The 19,380-nt window shown below is 30.4% G+C and overlaps 2 protein-coding genes and 1 long non-coding RNA gene across 3 annotated transcripts; 2 read left to right on the forward strand and 1 right to left on the reverse strand.

Annotated features, from left to right (window-relative positions):
- The first annotated feature begins 555 nt into the window (after positions 1 to 555).
- Positions 556 to 8,084, forward strand: LOC114126407 (putative uncharacterized protein DDB_G0282133). Its single transcript, XM_027990349.2, has 12 exons — positions 556 to 1,032; positions 1,697 to 1,784; positions 1,846 to 2,001; positions 2,070 to 2,219; positions 2,296 to 2,439; positions 2,573 to 2,746; positions 2,814 to 2,909; positions 2,975 to 3,156; positions 3,222 to 7,159; positions 7,242 to 7,321; positions 7,425 to 7,553; positions 7,617 to 8,084. Exons 2-12 carry the CDS (start codon positions 1,719 to 1,721, stop codon positions 7,734 to 7,736), a joined length of 5,235 nt encoding a protein of 1,744 aa, XP_027846150.2. The 5' UTR covers positions 556 to 1,032; positions 1,697 to 1,718; the 3' UTR covers positions 7,737 to 8,084.
- Positions 8,085 to 11,042: 2,958 nt separating this feature from the next.
- LOC126550697 (uncharacterized) lies at positions 11,043 to 13,397 on the forward strand. Its single transcript, XR_007604750.1, has 3 exons — positions 11,043 to 11,194; positions 11,283 to 11,383; positions 11,463 to 13,397. It is a non-coding gene; the product is annotated as an uncharacterized LOC126550697 (long non-coding RNA).
- A 965-nt stretch (positions 13,398 to 14,362) lies between these two features.
- Positions 14,363 to 16,887, reverse strand: LOC114126405 (PAT complex subunit CCDC47). The gene is made up of 7 exons (XM_027990347.2): positions 16,609 to 16,887; positions 16,252 to 16,531; positions 16,064 to 16,188; positions 15,823 to 15,981; positions 15,567 to 15,757; positions 14,989 to 15,298; positions 14,363 to 14,919 (listed from the first exon to the last, which is right to left on the reverse strand). The coding sequence occupies exons 1-7, from the start codon at positions 16,792 to 16,794 to the stop codon at positions 14,818 to 14,820; spliced, it is 1,353 nt and encodes a 450-aa protein (XP_027846148.1). The 5' UTR covers positions 16,795 to 16,887; the 3' UTR covers positions 14,363 to 14,817.
- Positions 16,888 to 19,380: the final 2,493 nt, after the last annotated feature.

Genomic DNA, 19,380 nt, shown 5'->3' on the forward strand with positions numbered 1-19,380 from the left:
AATTAGAAATTGCTTGATAACAGATGAATCATTAACAAACTGCAGCACGGAGCATAAAATTGATATAATTGAACAACTTTTAATGCGCAAAATAAAACAAAATTATTTCTAAGACAAAACGCATTGTGTAATTCGGGCCTAAGAAATATCGCCTATTTTTTTTTTTTATAATCGCTTTTCATCGCTGGCTAAACCGCCTAAACCGGTCTAGGAATATTCGAATATGTTTTATTTTCCGTCAATAATAATATTATAATGTTCATTCATAAAATGATACATTGCTACCTATCGGCAGGTATTAAAAGTAAAATGTTAATCGCCGAAAATTCCTATAAAATGGCATGAACACTAGAGAATTCTCTAATCTAAGACTGTGGCTTAGACTTTTTAATAAAAGGATCACATGATTATGCTATTCAGCTAAATCAGCTATAATTCTTATCAAGGAAAGAACTGATCCCACCACCGATACGTCATGGTAACACTGACCGTCGGCGTCCTTGAACTCGGCATATCACATTGGCTAACCTGTCACATTGTCCGTCGGACATGAGTGATTTGTTGTAAATTTTGATTATTTTTGTGTATCATTTGTATTTTGACGAATTTTTTTATTATTATTATTATATTTTGAGATCAGTACACGAACGTTTTCGGCGAGTTTATTTTATTATTCCAACGTGGAAAGACTGCTGTTACACGCCTCCAGAAGATCCCGTAAGCACACCGCGTGAGCAACAGCCGCACCGAAGTCGTCTGATCATAGCTCGCTGCTGCCGCCGCCGCAGTGTCCGTCGCCAAATCTCCGAAGGCCGAACACCGAAGTCTGCCATAGGAGTGAAGAGAATCCAGGACAGGTTTTTCTGGCCAAACGACATTGTCCCGAGGGATGATAGCTTGACGGCCTGCCACTGTGCCCTTTGCCGAGAGACAGTCGGCTGAGGAATGTCGTCGTCTATCTCTCACGGGACACCAAACTCAAAACGAGATCGTCCCATCTCAGACTTCGTATCCATTTGAAACATACTCAAAGTATGTACACAGCATTACATGTTATTTGCTGTTTTTAGCAGTCTAATCAATAACTCCACATTACCACTTAAAGAAACTCTACAACATTTTCTATCTCAATTGTCTGCTAGGTATTAGTGTCATATTATAACTGTTTTGGTACAATTGAATGCATTTTCCTATCTGTGGCTGATATCAATGTTAATGTGTATTAATATAGTGTTTATTAAATATGTATAACATACATATTGTTCTTGACTTTAATTATTGTTATTTCAAACCTATTGATACTAGATATAAATGATCTTATTGTCCTGTTGACATCTGAGTTTTCTTTAAAAAAGTACTAGTAATCAATTTTTTACACATAACTAGTATTTCGTTGTCTGTAGGTTAGGTACATTAATAATCAATATAAATATAATGTTTTATGAAATAAATACATTAGTTAAGTAGTTATGATAAAACTTTTTCAACCTCATATTGTTGGAACTAGCTTTGTCCAATTTTATTAATTAATTCTGTTGACTTAATTTATTGTTACTCTGTAAATAGTCTAGGTACCTATCTTTAATATTTAAAATTTGCGCAGTTACCTATAAATTATTTTCATTATAATACCAAGTTTTATACTTATAGTGTGCTCTTGTCTATAATCATATAATTTGTTTTATATTACTTACAGAATTAAAAGTCAAAGCACAAAGATGGCAGATTCCGGAGACAGTGATAGTGACACGGATATACATGTGTATAAGCCTCAGAAATTAAATGTTAGGTTTATCAAAATAATAATCATAATTTGATGTTTTTATCCATATTTTTTTTTTTTAGATTATTGAAAGTGATGAAGAATGCTCATCCAGTAGTTCTGATGGAGAATCTGATAAATGTCCAATATGTCTCACCCGACTAGGACAACAAGATTTAGCTTCACCAAATGCTTGTTTACATACATTTTGTTTAAACTGTCTAACTGAATGGGCAAAAGTAAAATATATTTATTTATTTTAAAGTAATAATTAATTATTTATTTGTCTCAATTTTTTTTTTATTAGAATGCCAAGACATGTCCTATAGATCGTTTGGATTTCAAATTCATTATTGTGCGAAGTGTTGATGGTCAGATATTACAAACAATTGATATTAGTCTTAAAAATGATGTTGAGAAATCCACCTCAAATGTTGAAGACTTAACATTCTGTGAGGTAAGTTTTATTTTTATTGTAATTATATATTATAAAGTATTTATCATTAATTTTTAAAATACATGAATATGTTTAGGTTTGCCATTTAAGTCATCGTGAAGATGAAATGCTATTGTGCGATATTTGTGACTGTGGATATCACATGGATTGCCTAAATCCACCTATTTATACAGTCCCATTAGAAGAATGGTATTGTCCTCAATGTCAAGCAAGAGAAGAGGTAATCCTCAATTTCAACTACACTGTGCTAATTAACTACATTTTTATAATTTGATTATTTTTTTATTCTATAAAATATAGTTATTACTTAATTATAATATTTTAATGGTTTATTTTCATATTTAATCCTATAGCAAAGTGACAATGACATAGATCGCGAAGAAGTAATTGATTTATTAAATGATTTAAATGATGATGAACAATTACCTAGACCAAGGCAAACTAGAATACGATTACAACAACGTTTGGTACCACGAACAAGAGCTAGCGAACGTGTGCGAATGAATACTCAACGTTTACGACAAAATGTAATGGTTTATATTATTAAACAATAAGAACAATTAAAAGATAATTAATATAATTATACTTGTGTAGGCTACTGAAGGAGGTATATTACAAACCGTGTCTAATGGAAAAAGGACAAAGAAATATTCAAAAAGAAAAGTCAGGGTTAAACAAGGGAGGAAAAAAGTAATTAAAATATTTTAAATACAATTTAATAAATATATAAATGTATTTTTAATTTTTTTATAAAGGGTATTAAACCTGTAAGAAAAAAGAACACTCAATTAGCTGAAAAATTAGGGATGTGTTCATCAAGATGGAGTAAAAACTCTTCTGGTGATAATAGCTCATTGGGTACTTCGTCAAATTTTGTAGATCATACATCATTAAGTATATTTGGAAATCCTCATGAATTTGATTATGTTTCTGTAGAGTACGTAATTGAAACTAAGGTATTTATACGAATAAAATAATTTTATATTGTTGGTTATATTTTAGGTCTGAAGAAGAGCGAGATATAGGTGGTGATGGACCTTTGAATATGTCAACTATATCTCGAATACGTATTTCAACAACTGATTTGATCTCTCGAAAGGAAATAAGTGAAATTTTACGTCGGCCAGTACGTAGAAATATTAACATATCACATAACACTGATTCAATTAATATTTTGGATAATATATTGAATGTACAAGAAAAATTATTTAAAAATAAAACTATAGAAAATGTTGACAAACACATCACTCAAGCTCCAATGTATTCAGATCATAGAACTGATAGGAACTCTGATAATGTTGGTAATTATTCATCAAATCGCAATAATAATAGAAACTATTCTAGAAATAATGAACAATCATATAATAATGCTGGAAATTCAAGTTCATATGAAGAATCTCAATTAACTAATGAACCAAATTTTAGTGAAAATCAACCAGTCAATCCTTTTCCTTTTAGAAACTCTGGTCCTATCAAGTTTCGTATGAATGTCACAAAAATGGGAGAAAGAAAGCAGCCTCGGACTCCTCCTAAGACAGTCACTACTGAATACAACGTAGAGGAAGAAAGTGGCCCTAGTACTCAGGCAGAAGAAACTTTTAAAGCACTTGAACCACCTCCTGATCCACCAGCTTTATTATTGGGCATCAATTTAGATGATGATGATGCTGATAATCTTATAATTGATGATAAAGATTATTACGATCCTGAAAATCCCAGTGATAATGATGAAGAAACAGAGATAAGCAAGCAAAGTGGAACTGCTTATATGCAATCGCCAACATATGGTGGTTACATGGAACAGGTAGAAAATAGATCTATACCACTTATACCTATTTCCAACAGTACCAATGTATTACGCCCTGATGATGAAGGTATGTCTTCTGAAGAAGATGAAAAAGAAACCAATGATGACTGTCCCAATATATCATTGTACTCTTCTACTAGTCTCAATATATCTAATTCACCTAAAGAATATGGACCTTTTTTAGAACATGAAAATGTTAAAAGTGATAAATCAAGTGGAGAAGCAGATATTCAGTTTATTCCTATGCCACCTGTTAGTCCAGAAGTAGACATGTTATCTGATCATGGAGAAACTAGTCCAAAATCTGAAGATCAATGTGTGGAAAGTATTGAAATTGTTGAAAATACAAAATTATCTTCACCCCACAAAAGTAATAAATGTGAAAATATTGATAACAGTGATGAAAATGAAAATCAATCGAACTCTGATGATAATGTAATTGATGTCACCAATGAAATTCATTCAGACGTGGAATGTGAGAGCAAAACATCTAAAGCATTAGAAAATAAACAAGAATCAGATATAATAGACCTTGAATGTGATGATACTATTGTACCTATAGATGATGACACAGTTGTAGATCAAGAACATATAAATTTAACTGGAGATGCTACTTCTGATGTATCATGTACAACATTAAATAGTTTAAATGCTGATCACCAGAAAAAAAAATCTTTTCCTTTCGATTTTGAACCAATATCAGATTCTGAAGAAGATAAGAAAAAGACTAAGAATCAAATAGATAATTCTAATAGTAATCAAAGAAAAGATAAACTTTCAAATGGTAAAAACGATGCAACTTTGACAACCAAGGGAAACAAGGATAATGATAATAAAAATAAGGTTAAAGAAAAAGAGTCTGAGAAAGAAACTGTGCCATGGAAAAAACTATCGAAAAATTCTAAAGATAGAAACTATCGTTATGGAAAGGGAAAAGATAAATTAGGTGAAGAAAATGATAAAAAAGAAAAAAAACAGAAAAGAAAAGAAATAGAATTGTATGATGTTCGAAAAGTACTCGAAGACAGGCCTAGACGCAAAAAAGATAAATTTGGAAGGGATTTATCTAAATCTAGTCGTAGTGATTCAGACTCTAAAGATCGAAGTAGGCGTAAGAAACGTAAAAGAAGTCGTTCCAAGCAACGAAGAAGATCTATTTCATCAAGTAAACCAAAAAGTCGAAAACATTCTAGGAGCCGTTATCGTAGTGAATCTAAAAATAGACATCGTTCTAGAAGTAGACATCGATCTAGGAGCAGGCATCGGTCAAGAAGCTCAAAACATTTAGGAAAGTATGAAAAGAATCAAACAATTACAAAAGAACGTTATCGTTCTCCAGATTCATATGAAGAGCGTGAAGTCTCTCCATTATCCAAACGCCAAGCAAAAAAATCAAAAGAAAAAACAAGTATTTACTCTAAAATAGAAAAAGCCTGGGAGAGAAAACTATTGAAAACTGATAAAATGTTACAAAAAAAACTAAAGAAAAAATCCAAAGATTATCAATTCTCATCCCCATCTCCAAGATCATTGTCACCTGGTGTTTCGTCATGGCAATTAATTAAAGATCAAATGACTGGGAGTCCATGGTCACATACTGATATTTCTCGTACCCCATCACCTGCTTACACACGTCATGCAACAGATATGGATATGAATTATACTTCCAGAGATCAAGAGTTTCCAGAGTATAATGACAACATTGCATTAAACAATTTAACAGTGATAGTGAAAAACGATACCTCCAAAAAATCCAAAATCACTAAACGACACCTGACCACACGCCAATTAGCTAATCCACCCGTCAAAGAAGTATTTGCTTCTGGGGACAATATTATGGTGAGTGTTAATTTCAACAAAGATGCTACATCCAAACAAAATTCCCAAGAACCAAAACGTAAATGGCAAGAACCTGTACCATATATGAACACCAAGAAATCGAAAAACAATAATGCTGAGGCAGCACCAGACACTACTTCTGTAATTCAGAAAACGTCCTCAAAAAGAACTCCAAACCCTAAATGGCTGAATCGTAAAAGAATTTCTAGGACAATTGAAGTGAATAATACTAAACCAGTTGCAATCATAGATTTAAATACTTCTCCATTTAGAGAAATAGAGATGTCTCCAAAGTCCATTATTGTTTTAACAGACAGTGATGATGACAAAGAAGTGAAAAAATCTGAGACCAAGAAGGACAATAGTCCTGAAAAGTCTAAAGAAATTGTTATTGCTGAACAACAAAAGCCTGTGGAGAAAAATGAAAACAGTACCCAAACGTTGACAACAATCATGATTGGTGGTCCGAAAACTCCTCCTGAACCAGTTATCACCATTTCCAAACCAGATAACATATCTACTAATAGTTGTGAATTTAATAGTCAAGATGAAGATCACACTCAACCTCATGATGTACGAGGCCGGGGACCTAATACACCTCCAGAACCTCCTCGCTCTGTAGACACGGTTGTCAGTGAGACTGCATATGATCCTTTTGAACCAACAAAATCAAATTCACCAAGCCCACCACCTAGAATTGATATGTTTGAAGATGATGATGACAATGATGATGATGGTGATAACCATCATAATGATACATCTGCACAACCTATAGAGGAGAACAAAACTACTGATAGCCAATCTTCTGTTTCACCTCAGATACTAGCTAAAACTATAACACCACCATTTTTAGAATCCCAAAGTTCAACTCAAACAGATAAATCCCCAGAAAAACTTACCACCACCACTACAAACACATCGCTATTCACTAGTCCAGTAGCTACCAAAACTCCTAGTCCTGTTCAACCAACACCCACTGCTACTAATCAAGATGAAATAATCGATTTAGATGACAACGAGGACAGTCAAACATCTGCATTTGATAATGGTGCTGATTCACCTTATTCTCCTGGTGAAGGTTTTGTAGATGAAATGAAAGGTTCATCACCAGAAAGCCCTGTTCCTCAAACTAAGAATGTTGTGCCTACATCACAGAACCAAAACAAAAGTGAAGCAAGAAGTAAATTGGACACTTTGCTCAGTATACTACCACAGTCTAAACCTCCTACTATTTTTGATAATATGATGAAAATTAAGAACCTAAAACCTCTTAAATTTTCGACCAAATCAAAATGTAAGCATATAATAATATTACCCCTTACTCTTATTACTAATTATTAAAGATTATTTTTCTTTACAATTGTATTAATTTTTAGATTCTAAACATAATACCTCTAATGAGGATAGTGTTGATGATTTACCTGGATCAGCAGTTGAATTAGAATCAAAAAATAAGGTGATATTTCTTAATTACTTGTCTTCTAACATATTACTTTAGTTAATTTCCAAAAAATGTATAATCTTAAAACACTTGTTAATTTTTTGGTACATTTGTATAGTTTTTGGAAAAGTTAAATCGACAAGAACGTGTTATTGAAGAAGTGAAACTCGTGTTAAAGCCTCACTACAACAAAAAGCATATAACGAAAGAACAGTACAAAGATATTATGAGGAAAGCTGTACCTAAAGTAAGTTAAAAGTTTAAAAATAAAAAATAATTTCTTTTAATTAATGTTATATCCTGTATGTAGATCTGTCACAATAAGAGTGGTGAGATTAATCCACAGAAAATACATAGTCTTATAGAATTGTATGTGATCAAATATAGACACTCACACAGAAAACAAGTACAACGGATTCCAAACAAGTGAATTGTTTTTTAAATTCTTTTACATAATTTTGTATAACATACGGCATAGCTTATTTCTAATCACAAATAAGTTTAAGCTGAAAGCTCAAACTCGATTGTTAAAAGTTATAGCAAAAAGATTTTTATTTATACTTTGTGTTCTTACCGTTGTGTATTAGTATTATATATTATTATTATTCATCATTTTTGATAGATAAGCCAGTGTTGTTTTTGACCCGGTTTGCCTCTTGATTTATGATTTTTTATTTGTAAAATAACATATTAATTGTACATTTATTTATTGTGTTATAATTTTTTTACTACATATTTATGATAAGGAATATAATATATAATATTATTATATTACTTTCATTATTGTACTGTATTGTAAATATCTTTAACCTAATTTGTACATTGAATAACAATTCTTATTTATTTATTTAATTGAATACCTTATAGTTTAATCGTTTTATATTCAAAACTTTTTAGTCATAAATATAGTGAAAAAATATTAAATTAGTTGGGCAAATTTTGAAAATTTTAGATTTATTATTTAGCCCGATTAAAAAAAATATATTTATATTTATTATTTACCAAATACAATTGTAGTTTTTTTTCAATTCTTTACTTCTTTAAAATTGTTTCCTATTTCTGGGTTGTTTCAAATAAGACCTGGACAAGTGTTCATAATAATATTCTGTTTTGTTCTTATTTAGAACTTACACAAATAATAATTATTAAGTCTATGAAAATAAAAAAATAAAATCCAAATTAATTATTTCATAAATTGTTTTTAATCATGGCAATTATACCATGTTAAAGTTGAGTAATTACTAATTAGTCACTCATACATATTTTCTGTTGATTTAAAATTTTGCGTTTTATTTTTATTTTTTTTTTGAATAATTAGTTATAGTTTACCACTTTTTAATAAATCTGTGGACAATACGTCAATACACCTAATGTATTATTATAAATTACAATGCATAAATATTATATTTATACTTAAAATCCCAATAACTAAATAATTGAATTTTCTTTAAATTACATGGAATTAAACATTTCCAGATAAGAGTAATTGGGAATTTAAAAATCTAATTTACCATAAAATAGGATGAATAAAAATACTTTTTAATTTTTAAGTATATAAAAAAAAATTTATTTAGGCACATCATTTATTAACCCGTCTTTACTCGCACGAGATAAATAATTACCTAGCTTATTTTTATTTATAATTTTATGAGTGTTTTTTTGAGTCATTTCGTACATTTCTATAGCCTCGAATAATTTGTTAGTAGATAAAATTTAACTGGTTCTTTGTCATCTTAGATTTTCGTTTATTTGCTAGGAGTGCATAAAGTGATCGGAATCAGTGTTTTGGAAATAATTTACCCCGTACAAGTAATTCATTCCCGATTTTTTTATCCATAACAGTTTTTGATAATTTTTTTATAATGTAATTTTATTTTATGATAAAGGTCTAAATACAATTTGGTAACCAATTATTTACATCTAGGTTGGTTTTAATTGCATAATATTTTAGAATCAGAACAGGTAAAGCCATTGGCACGATGTAGAGTGTTATTACCTTCTCTACATCGTGGTACCTATACTAAGTGGTTTGTCTCCTAGACAAAATGTGTACATTTATTTTGTCATGTTACCAACTTCTATTTTATGTAGAGTACACTTACTTTGTCATGACTCATGATATAACAATAAGTTTTCACTAGTAAACATAAATGAATAGATGCAATATAATTAACTTATCATTAGATATCACTAAACACTGCACTTTTAATAGGCTAGTAAGAATTCTAGGGAATGATATGATGATCAGACTTCACCACCATTATACACCAATATGATATTAAAATATTTTTGAGTCCATTCCATCTTAGTCCATACGACTATACACCATAGTTGCGACCATATTATTTGTTATTTATCGTATGATAATGCACGATCACGTTTAAATACAAAATACTAAAAAGATGTTTGGTCTATCGCTTCGTTTTTCTACAGAAATTGGAAAACAATTTAACAACACTTTACCCATGGTAAAATAAATTAATTTGTATTAATTCTTATATATTATGTATATATGTATGTATACAATTTAAATTTTGTCCATCCTCCTCATGAGTATGCCCTGGTACTCCAAAACATGAACTTACTATCTCTAGCCGATCGCCCTAATGCCCGTGACCTAACCTTCCTTCAGAATATCATTTATGGTAAAATCGATTCTTCCTTATTCCTTCAACACATCAGCTTCAGAGTTCCTTCACGATATACCCGTAACATTGATCCATTCGCTATTCCATTATGGATCACTGATTATCTAAAAAATGAACCTCTCACTCATTGTATGTTGGAAATTATGTATAAGATTTTTTTAGTTATTTTTTGCATAGAGTCTACTTGAAACACATTTATTTTTACAACTTTACTTTCTTATGAACTTTGATTGTTATTGAAATATTTATAGTTTTATATAAATACTATATAAAGTGCATTTTCATATTAAACAATTAGGAATATAATCTAATTAAGCACACGAGTTTTACTGGTTTCGACTTTATAGTAGGAACTAGTTTTTACTGTTGTAAAAATAAAAATTAAACACAAGTCAGTTTAAGACAATTATAATAATTAAAAAAGTTAACTGATCGAAGTAAGAATATTGTTAGTTTATTTTATTTTTTGTTTTATTTCATAGTTTCCAAGTTTAGATATTTGGTACCTAACGAAAGTAATTGCGAAAATTAAAGTTAAATTTGTACTTGCCTAGTAAAGTAGTAACTATACTTACATTATTTATTCTAACATTCACTATAAATATTAGTATATCATCAACGTTGCAACATCTATAACTCTGATTAGTTCTGGATAATTCTGAATGGAGCCGATATAACTATTTATAGTTACAATAATACAATTTTAAGAAACGTCGTGATTTTTAATCGTTCTTCATGATTATTTTATTAAGTACTGAAAATTTTCTAATTTTGACTCCCTTAAAGTACAAACTATATATAAAATGTTATACAAGAAACTTCCCTCGAAGTTTATGATCGGAGCATTTTTTCTATTAAAAAAAGTTTCTTCAGACACAAATAAAAAAATACATACACACTACTTATAATAAAAATCTATATACTCATTACTCCGCTTTAAATCTAATAGTATGTATTCAATGATGGAAAATACAAACACAATATATTAGATACCTATATATACTTATTAACAAATGATTTTTTTTTAACTTTGATTTAAAATACCATTACTCTTGGATATTATTGAACTGTCAATAAATTGGGTTTTAATAATTATATTAATTATGCTTAGATAAACAGAACTTCTTCAAGGACTACATTAAAACTCATCTGTCGGTCATTGCATAATATAACATGCAGTGTACAAGCTTCAGAAATGTCTTCTATACTGGAACAAAAAATTTTAGGAGCTCCACCCAAAGTATGTAATATCTAGACTTATATGTATAAAAGGCTAAAAAATCCATTTAAGTAGGTATAATGTGTACTGTAACTTCATGATTGAACAGGTTACTGTAATTAATGCTCTAAATTTTGATTTAATGAAAAACCATTGTATTCGATAAAAAAACAATTCTGGAAAAAAATATGGTCTAACAACTCAGATTAGGTACCGTCAAGTATATAAACATTTGGAATAAATTTGTTTTAATTATTATTTATTATATTTTCAAATAATTTTATTTTAGATGTCTCTGTTGTTGAGGCGTCCAACCGGTCGTGAGGCCTACCTAGGTGATATTGTGTTCTACCTTCATTCTTGTCTTTTGGAGCGAGCAGCTAAGATGAGCGATGCTATGGGTTGTGGATCTTTGACCGCTTTACCTATAGTCGAAATTCAAGCTGGTGACTATAGTGATGGCAACTTGTTATCAATTTCCGTAACTGTTATAAACTGTTATTGTTCACTTACACCAAAAATAACAGTGAAAATAACAGTTACTGTCTCACTCAACCCGTCAAGTCTCCGCCGCCGCCGCCGTAGCGAGTCGTCGCCAACGCCATCGTCGTACCGGTCGGGGCGGAATCGTTGCCCGCTCCGCGCCGGTACCGTCACCAGTCGTACTCTTCGCCGTCCGTCGTCGTTCCGCGCGACATAAAACCGACCTTTCGCATCGCCGACCGACTAGCTAGCGACGTCCGACGATCCTCCGTCGTCGCGCGCAGGTGGCCGGAAAACGCGCTCGCGGGTGACATACCGCCGGACACCGTCCGTGCTCTTTCCCGTATTCCCTGTTCTGCGTCGCCGTCGTCCTGCCAGATGTCTTCGGCGGAGGAGGTTGAACGATGGTAGTTCCGCTCGAACGCCGTCTCAGCGTACGCAGCACAAGCGCAGAGCGACACGCTTATTGATGATCTTCCCCGCAGATCGTCTCTTGCGTGGCTTTGACATCTCGATGCGGGTGCTACGTACGGCTGATCGGGCTCAACCGCTGCTAAGTCTTTTACCATCACGGGGCTCCGGTTTCCACCACACCCTCCGCCGGCAAGTCATCGTCGTTGTTTTTATCGCTATCCGAATATGCGGCCGTCGGACCGTCGTCTTCAATAGCGGTCGGTTGATGTTTATTCTCTACTTCGATTACCATCACCGGCTCTCCTGTGTTTTCCACCGACTCGCCTGTATTTTCCACCGACTCGCCTGTGTTTTCCACCGACTCTCCTGTGTTTTCCACCAACTCGCCTGTGTTTTCTACCATACCGACTCTGAAACGTCGGACGTCTGGGTTGATTGATCGTTAAATAAAAAATGTCTAATCGCCGGTGCTGGAACAAAATCGGCACCAATGCGATCCTGGATGGCCGTCACCACCAATAAAATTAAGTCGACAACTTCATCTATGGCCGCCAGTTCTTCAGCGGCGTCGGCGACATCATTTCTCTCGGCGTACAAGAGGACTAATTTGTGTAACGTCTTCTCCATAGTTGTAATATACGCAAGAATATAATTATATAATAATTCTAAAATATAAAAAATATAAGGCTATAACAGTATAACCTATATACACACACACACGATCGCTCGTCTCCAATTTAAAGATTTTTACTCTTGCTTAATTAATATCTATCAAAGTATCAATTGACATTTAATATTTAAACGAATAGGTATCAACGAAAATCAAGCATTCAATACAGTCAAATTTTTCCGATTAAAATCAGCAAAAATAAAAATAACAATAAAACCGATCAAAGCTCTTGTCTGTTATGGTACCTACCATCAACAAAAGAGATTACTCCTGCTCTTCTACTTCTGAATATTGCCAGTTTTACAAAAAACTAATTAACCAAACAAAAAAGTAAAAAAAAAATCTGTACATTCGCTAGCAAATTAAAAAAAAAATACTTTTCAATTAATGATGGTAAGTTCTCTGGTATCGACAATAATAAGTAACAGATTAGGTATGTATTGTATAGCAATGTACGAATTTACCGTTCACCTATGTATTTGGCAACATTGCTTAAAACTTTAAAAGTAAAAATAATAAATCGAGCGCAATCGTATCGCGCCCCATATATCTTATATTTAAATTTAAAAGCCAACCACCCATGTCCCATACAAAACACCACATTGCGGAGGAATATGGTAATATCAATCAAATCCATTTTACGATTCCAATTTTTTCCAAAGACAATTTATCTTGTACTATTTCAATTCAACTAAATAATATCCCACTGATTATAGCTACAAATTACCGTCTCATAAAACATATCATAACCACAAGCAATTTATCCAACAATTTCTATCTGATAATAAGTAATTATAATAATTTTATAATTATAGGTGGAGATTATAACGCTAAACACCAAAGTTGGGGTTGTTTGGTCATCAACAACCCACGTGAGGCTCTTTTACAATTTTATTAGTACCAACAGTATTAAATTTGAATACTTTCTCTTTTCAGACCAACCTTTTAATTTTTTACGGCACAAAGTAATTGATTAATCTTTAATAACTTACTTCAATAATTGCACACCTTTTCAATTTTAATTAAAAATATATATATCCTATTTAACTAAGTACCTAACTAGTTTAACACATCAATTGTGTTAACCTATCATAAATGAAAATTTCCACTAGCTACTGTGCATGTTTCTTGATGCAAACAAATGAACATGTTGTATTGAAAAAAATTATGATTTGCTGTTAACTTTATTCACACACCTATTGGTGGTATCAAAATTAACAATATTGCATCTTACAATAATTATAATCAGTGGCGTAGCCAGGATTTTTTTTAGGGGGGGGTTTTTTTAGTAATGAAATAAAATAAATCTACAACCGTATTGAAATAATAAAATAATTGAATGATAATGATTATTATCACCAGTGCAGTCGATAACGTGAATACGGCATAACAGAATACATTTTACCACGAATAAATGATTGTTTTTCTATATTATAAACATTATATTTTTGATAAAAATACGGCCCAAGGGGGGGGGGGGGGTTTCAACCCCCAACCCCCCCCCTGGCTACGCCACTGATTATAATACACAAAAAGTAAACAATATAACGCAAAAATAATAAGAAATAGTAAAAAATAATTCATGAAACATTATATTTTTATGTTATACATTAATGAACACATTTTGTTCTATATAAATTGATTTTATTTATTTTTTCACATAGATTTAACATTAAATTTGATTCAACACACTTAGATTATTAAATACATTTTATGCCATAACTTATGACTTATGAGCAATAAAATGTAATTATATATTTTTTAAAACGAATGGCAGTCTGTTTATAAATATACCTAATTTAAACACATAGGTAACTTGTTTTTAAATGTAATGAATAAGAAATATATTATTTAGTTTGGGATGATATCAATACAGTTCAAAGGTATGTCACAAAAATAACATACCAAAAAAAAGTTACACCTAAAATATATAATACAATAAATTATTAAAATGAAAAAAAATTGAACAATTCAAATAATAATAATAAAAAAAATCAACTACCTATATTGTAACCTAATGTAACCAAAGACCAACAATTAAAAATACAAAAAACTAAATAAAACCCCGTATCATCTTTTACATAGACTTAACTTTTAGTTGTTTCATTCTTGGTGCCTTTTTCCTTTGTTGACGTTTCATCTCTTTTTCCTCCCACTTTCGTTGCTTCTCTGGGTCCTCCTAAATAATAAAATTTAAAAAAATACATTATTACTTTCACAAAAGAATACAACACAATTCAACTTTTACTTTTAAAATTCTTTCTTTTTCAAGTTTTTTCTTTTCTTCTTTTCTTGCCGCAGCTGCTTCAGCACGTGCTGCATGAGTAGTTTTTAAAAATGCTTCCTCAACACGCAGTCTATTTTTTTCCGCTTTACTTTTAGCTTCTTTGCTAATTCTCAACCGCTTAATACGTTCCATACATTGGAATATAAATGACATTAATGGGTAAATGGTACTAATCGCTTCCTGAGGATCAGCGTATTTATCAGTAGGAATAGTAAATGTGAATATTAACACTTTCTTCACTGCTGGTAATTTAGTGGGAACTGCAGTTTCACTAGAACAAAAAATATATATATATATATATTTATATTTATTTTATTAATATAGAATATTAAACAGACGCAAAAATTGTATTCATTATTTTTGTTTTGAGGCGATAGAAGTAATTTTATCACACACTGCAGTTTAGTATCTAATGAACCGCAAGAGGCTAATTTCATACATGCCTATATTTTGTTCAATATTTATTAAATAACTTAATAAACAGAGCCAATTTAAACATAATGCTTGGCATATTATATAATTTCATAAAAAAAACTTACTCTGTTAACTTAAGTCCTGAATATCTATCAGAAAAATGTAAACAATCAATGACATCTGAGTATTTGTTAATATAATTAACAGTCTTTGCATCCAATATTGATGAAGATACCTCTCCTAATTCGCTGTGTACACTAAAACTATCAGTCAAACCATAATTGGCTCCAGGCTTACGTTCTGGACAAAATACACTCTAAACATAAAAAAACAAAAAAAATTAGAAATGAACAAAGTTCAAGCCTTTCAATAACTTCTTACAAGGTCAGCCATTTCTTTCGAATATCGAGCTGCTGTTTTTTTAGATGCTACACAAAAAACAAATGTATCCATATCTTCTTTGTTCATATCAACTTTTATTTGTACTTCGTCTTTAACAGGTCGTAAGAATTGATTCAACATGGATGCTAAATCTTGTCTCTAAAATAATATGCACAGATTAGTATTTTAACATCATTCATTAAAATGTGTAAATACTAAATAAACATTTATATTTTATTACCTTAATGAATTTTAATTCAACCAACATTCCTTCACAGCAAGTACGGCCACTGCACCATAATGTATATGTACTTTCAGTTTCTTTGATCAAGCCACTATTCTCTATTTCAATCTTACCATCATCACCTACGCCAATAAATTAAATAAATTTCCATTGTTTAATACTATTTAGACTTTTTATATACGAACCAACTAAAGAAAAATTATCTTCGAGTAAGGATTTGTGTGTCTTAAACCATATATCTGCTAACTGAGCATTCTTTGACCGGCCATAGAAAAAATTGGCAAAATATGCAATAATACCAATAATTAATAGAGTTTCCATAATATAATTTGACCACTTTGTATGGAAAGGAACTGGTACAGAAGCAATAGTTATTTTAGGATCCTTGTCGTCGACATGTAATCTTTCAGTGTCAAAACCTTCAAACTCCTCTTCGTCGTTAAAGTGTTCAAATTCGTCATCATCCTATCAAAAATAACATATTAAAAACAATTAATATTGTTTAATAAATTCGTTTCGAACTATTCATGATTTTAATATACTTCGACGGTGACTTCAGCCTCAGCTTTTTCCAAGATGGGAGAAGAGGAGTCATCCTTCAATTTCAAATCAGGTTCAGTTCTAGGTAACTCTTCAAACTCCTCAAACTCGTCCACTTCTTCGATATCAAATTTACAGTGAGCTAAGCATATTAAAATTGATAATGATATGACTAGAAAATACTTCATTTTGTACAAATTATTGAAAAATTAAAATCCCAAACTAAATTTTGACGAGCTAAATAAAAAAATGTAATAAACGGATAGTGGATTGTGGATACGGCCGTATTCGGTGTTAATCTTATCTCGCGATTAAAATGACATATGTTCATGGAAGAACGCATAGCATCTTTAATCTATGCTTCCATGGTCTAATATACGCCCTAGAAATAAATTAATATCGATTTAATAAAACAGAAATATCCTGTAAATACCTATACCTAATTAAAAGTACAGAGTATTTGTATAGGCTAAATATACCTTAAAAACCTATTTCATGTAACGATTTTGAAAACGAAACCACACCTATGTTATGATAATTAAACAAATTATTATAGTGTTGCGAGAAAGATTCTGGATAAGTACCTACTTATACCTGGCTACCTATATAATGGTATACTATATTTGTAACGGTAGTCGGTCGTCGGTGCCTACTTTAATTAATAAATATCTGTAATAATGTATTGTAATACTGTTCGACAACAATTAACAAGTGAAAAGTGAAGAATTCGTACGGGTGTTGTGTACGTATAATATGGTAATTTTAAATTTATATAATATAATATAATATAGTGTCTGCCTATAAACTAGATAATTACAAATGACAATATAAATATTATTAGATGTATTTACTTATAACTTATTAACAAATAACAATAAATTTAAAAAGTTCTCTTGAAGTTTCTTGAAAACAAAATTAATTTACGTTCACATTTTTTTCTTTTTTTTTTTTTGTAAAAAATAACACGTTATATAATAACGCTTCCAAATTAATTTTCTTTCTTTCGCCTGATGATTAATTTTAATCATTAATATTTGTTTTATTAATTAATTAATAATTAATCTTAAAACGAAGCTTGGAGAAGGTATAAATACTTTGTATGTATAGATAAAAAGGTACATAATATGTATAGTGGCATATTTACGGAGGGGAGGGTTCAGGGTTACTGAAAAAGAATAAAACATAAAAAAATAGGTAATCTCTTTGCTATACAGAAGGTGATGAGTGTACTTTGTCATTGAGTAATGTATCATCCTAATTTCCTATGTGTTAAATTTACATTTTAAGTCTAATGACGTTAAAAGTTTCCTGACCCCATACAAATATTTTCGAATAACAAAATAATTAAAATTGTAATTTTTGTTAAAAATACAAATGCCTATAAGAAAATTTGTATTTAAATAATATTTTAAATATTTTTTTTTAAATTTCATTATAAATTACTTATGAGGAATCTTGTGTTAAATTTCCAAGCTACTAAGTTTCTAACTTTTTATCAAAAAGTAACCATGGAAAAACAATTTTCCCATGTCAAAAGTAGTTAAAATATGAAAAAAAAGAATCAAAATATTACACTATCTACATTGATTAAATATTTAATCAATGCCATCTATACAAAACTCAGTATAGACAAAATTGTATGAAGGGGTCTACACAGTTATTCGTTTTTTTTTTTTGTTTGTTTTTATAATAATTCAACTTACTGTAATACCTATAATGGTAAAATAAATTCTTTAATAGTAAATAGAAATAATATAAATAAAATAATATCAAAAAATATACTTAATACTTATAGTACCTAATAAAACTATAAGACTGTCTTCACTCAGAATCGTTTTTCGTATGCAATGATGATTTATGATTGAATTTAAATTTAACTCGTACCTACATTATAAGCTATAGCTATAGCATTGGTTGAGTATATTTAATGTACCTATATGTAAATTTAATCAATGATTATAGTAATTTATACTATCGATGACGTATCTCGTGTCATAATAGACAACAGATCACCTTCCACCTACTTTTATTTAAATAAGAATTTCGAATTTTGAATAGGGGGCCTACGCGATTATGTAACATTAATGAAGTCTGATTGTTGTCTATATAATACATACCTGCTATAAACTTGCTAGAACATAAAAAAGACGCATAAAGAATGATTAACATTTTTTCATAATACACGAAGTATACGGTTCTTAATAATTTTACATTTATGTATGATATAAATGTATTTTAGATTCTGAACGGAGTGATGCATGTATTGATTCTAAAATTATATAAAACCTTACCTATGTTTTTTTTTGTATTTGTGTACACGATAACTTGTTGAAATGCTTTAATTTAAAACTTCAGGGGTGGTTTCCGGTAACAAATTAAATATTTTTGTTGCATTATGAAGGTAAAAAGTAAGAAGTTTCCAGCAGTTTTCAAAAGTGTCAGGAAAAACCACAAAAAAGTGATGGAAAACAGGAATTTTCATGCAAAATCAGTTTTTGACATAATTGATTAAATATATTTTTGTAACTCAAAAATGAATCACTTCTGTAAATACTTAAATTTTTCATCAAATGTTTATATATTAGCATTATATAGATATACACACGCCACACGGTTAAATTTTCAAGATACTCTGACTTTTTTTGAACTACTTATAGACAATTAAACTTTTTGATATTTCTAAGTATTTTTTTGGAAATATTGATAAAAAAATGTTTGGAAAAAAACTTTATTCCGGTTAAAAAAAATCAATAATCGTAAGTCACAAATTATTT

Source organism: Aphis gossypii, chromosome 3 (assembly GCF_020184175.1).
Source record: "Aphis gossypii isolate Hap1 chromosome 3, ASM2018417v2, whole genome shotgun sequence".
In the NCBI taxonomy this organism is placed as follows: Eukaryota; Metazoa; Arthropoda; class Insecta; order Hemiptera; family Aphididae; genus Aphis; species Aphis gossypii.

Coding starts and splice junctions, on each gene's coding strand:
- LOC114126407 (XM_027990349.2), top strand. CDS start 1,719: ATGGCAGATTCCGGAGACAGTGATAGTGACACGGATATACATGTGTAT. Junction 2,910..2,974: donor TTAAACAAGGGAGGAAAAAA/GTAATTAAAATA, acceptor TTTTTTATAAAG/GGTATTAAACCTGTAAGAAA. Junction 3,157..3,221: donor TTTGATTATGTTTCTGTAGA/GTACGTAATTGA, acceptor GTTATATTTTAG/GTCTGAAGAAGAGCGAGATA.
- LOC114126405 (XM_027990347.2), bottom strand. CDS start 16,794: ATGAAGTATTTTCTAGTCATATCATTATCAATTTTAATATGCTTAGCT. Junction 15,758..15,822: donor CGAAAGAAATGGCTGACCTT/GTAAGAAGTTAT, acceptor TTTTATGTTTAG/AGTGTATTTTGTCCAGAACG. Junction 14,920..14,988: donor AAAAAGAAAGAATTTTAAAA/GTAAAAGTTGAA, acceptor TTTATTATTTAG/GAGGACCCAGAGAAGCAACG.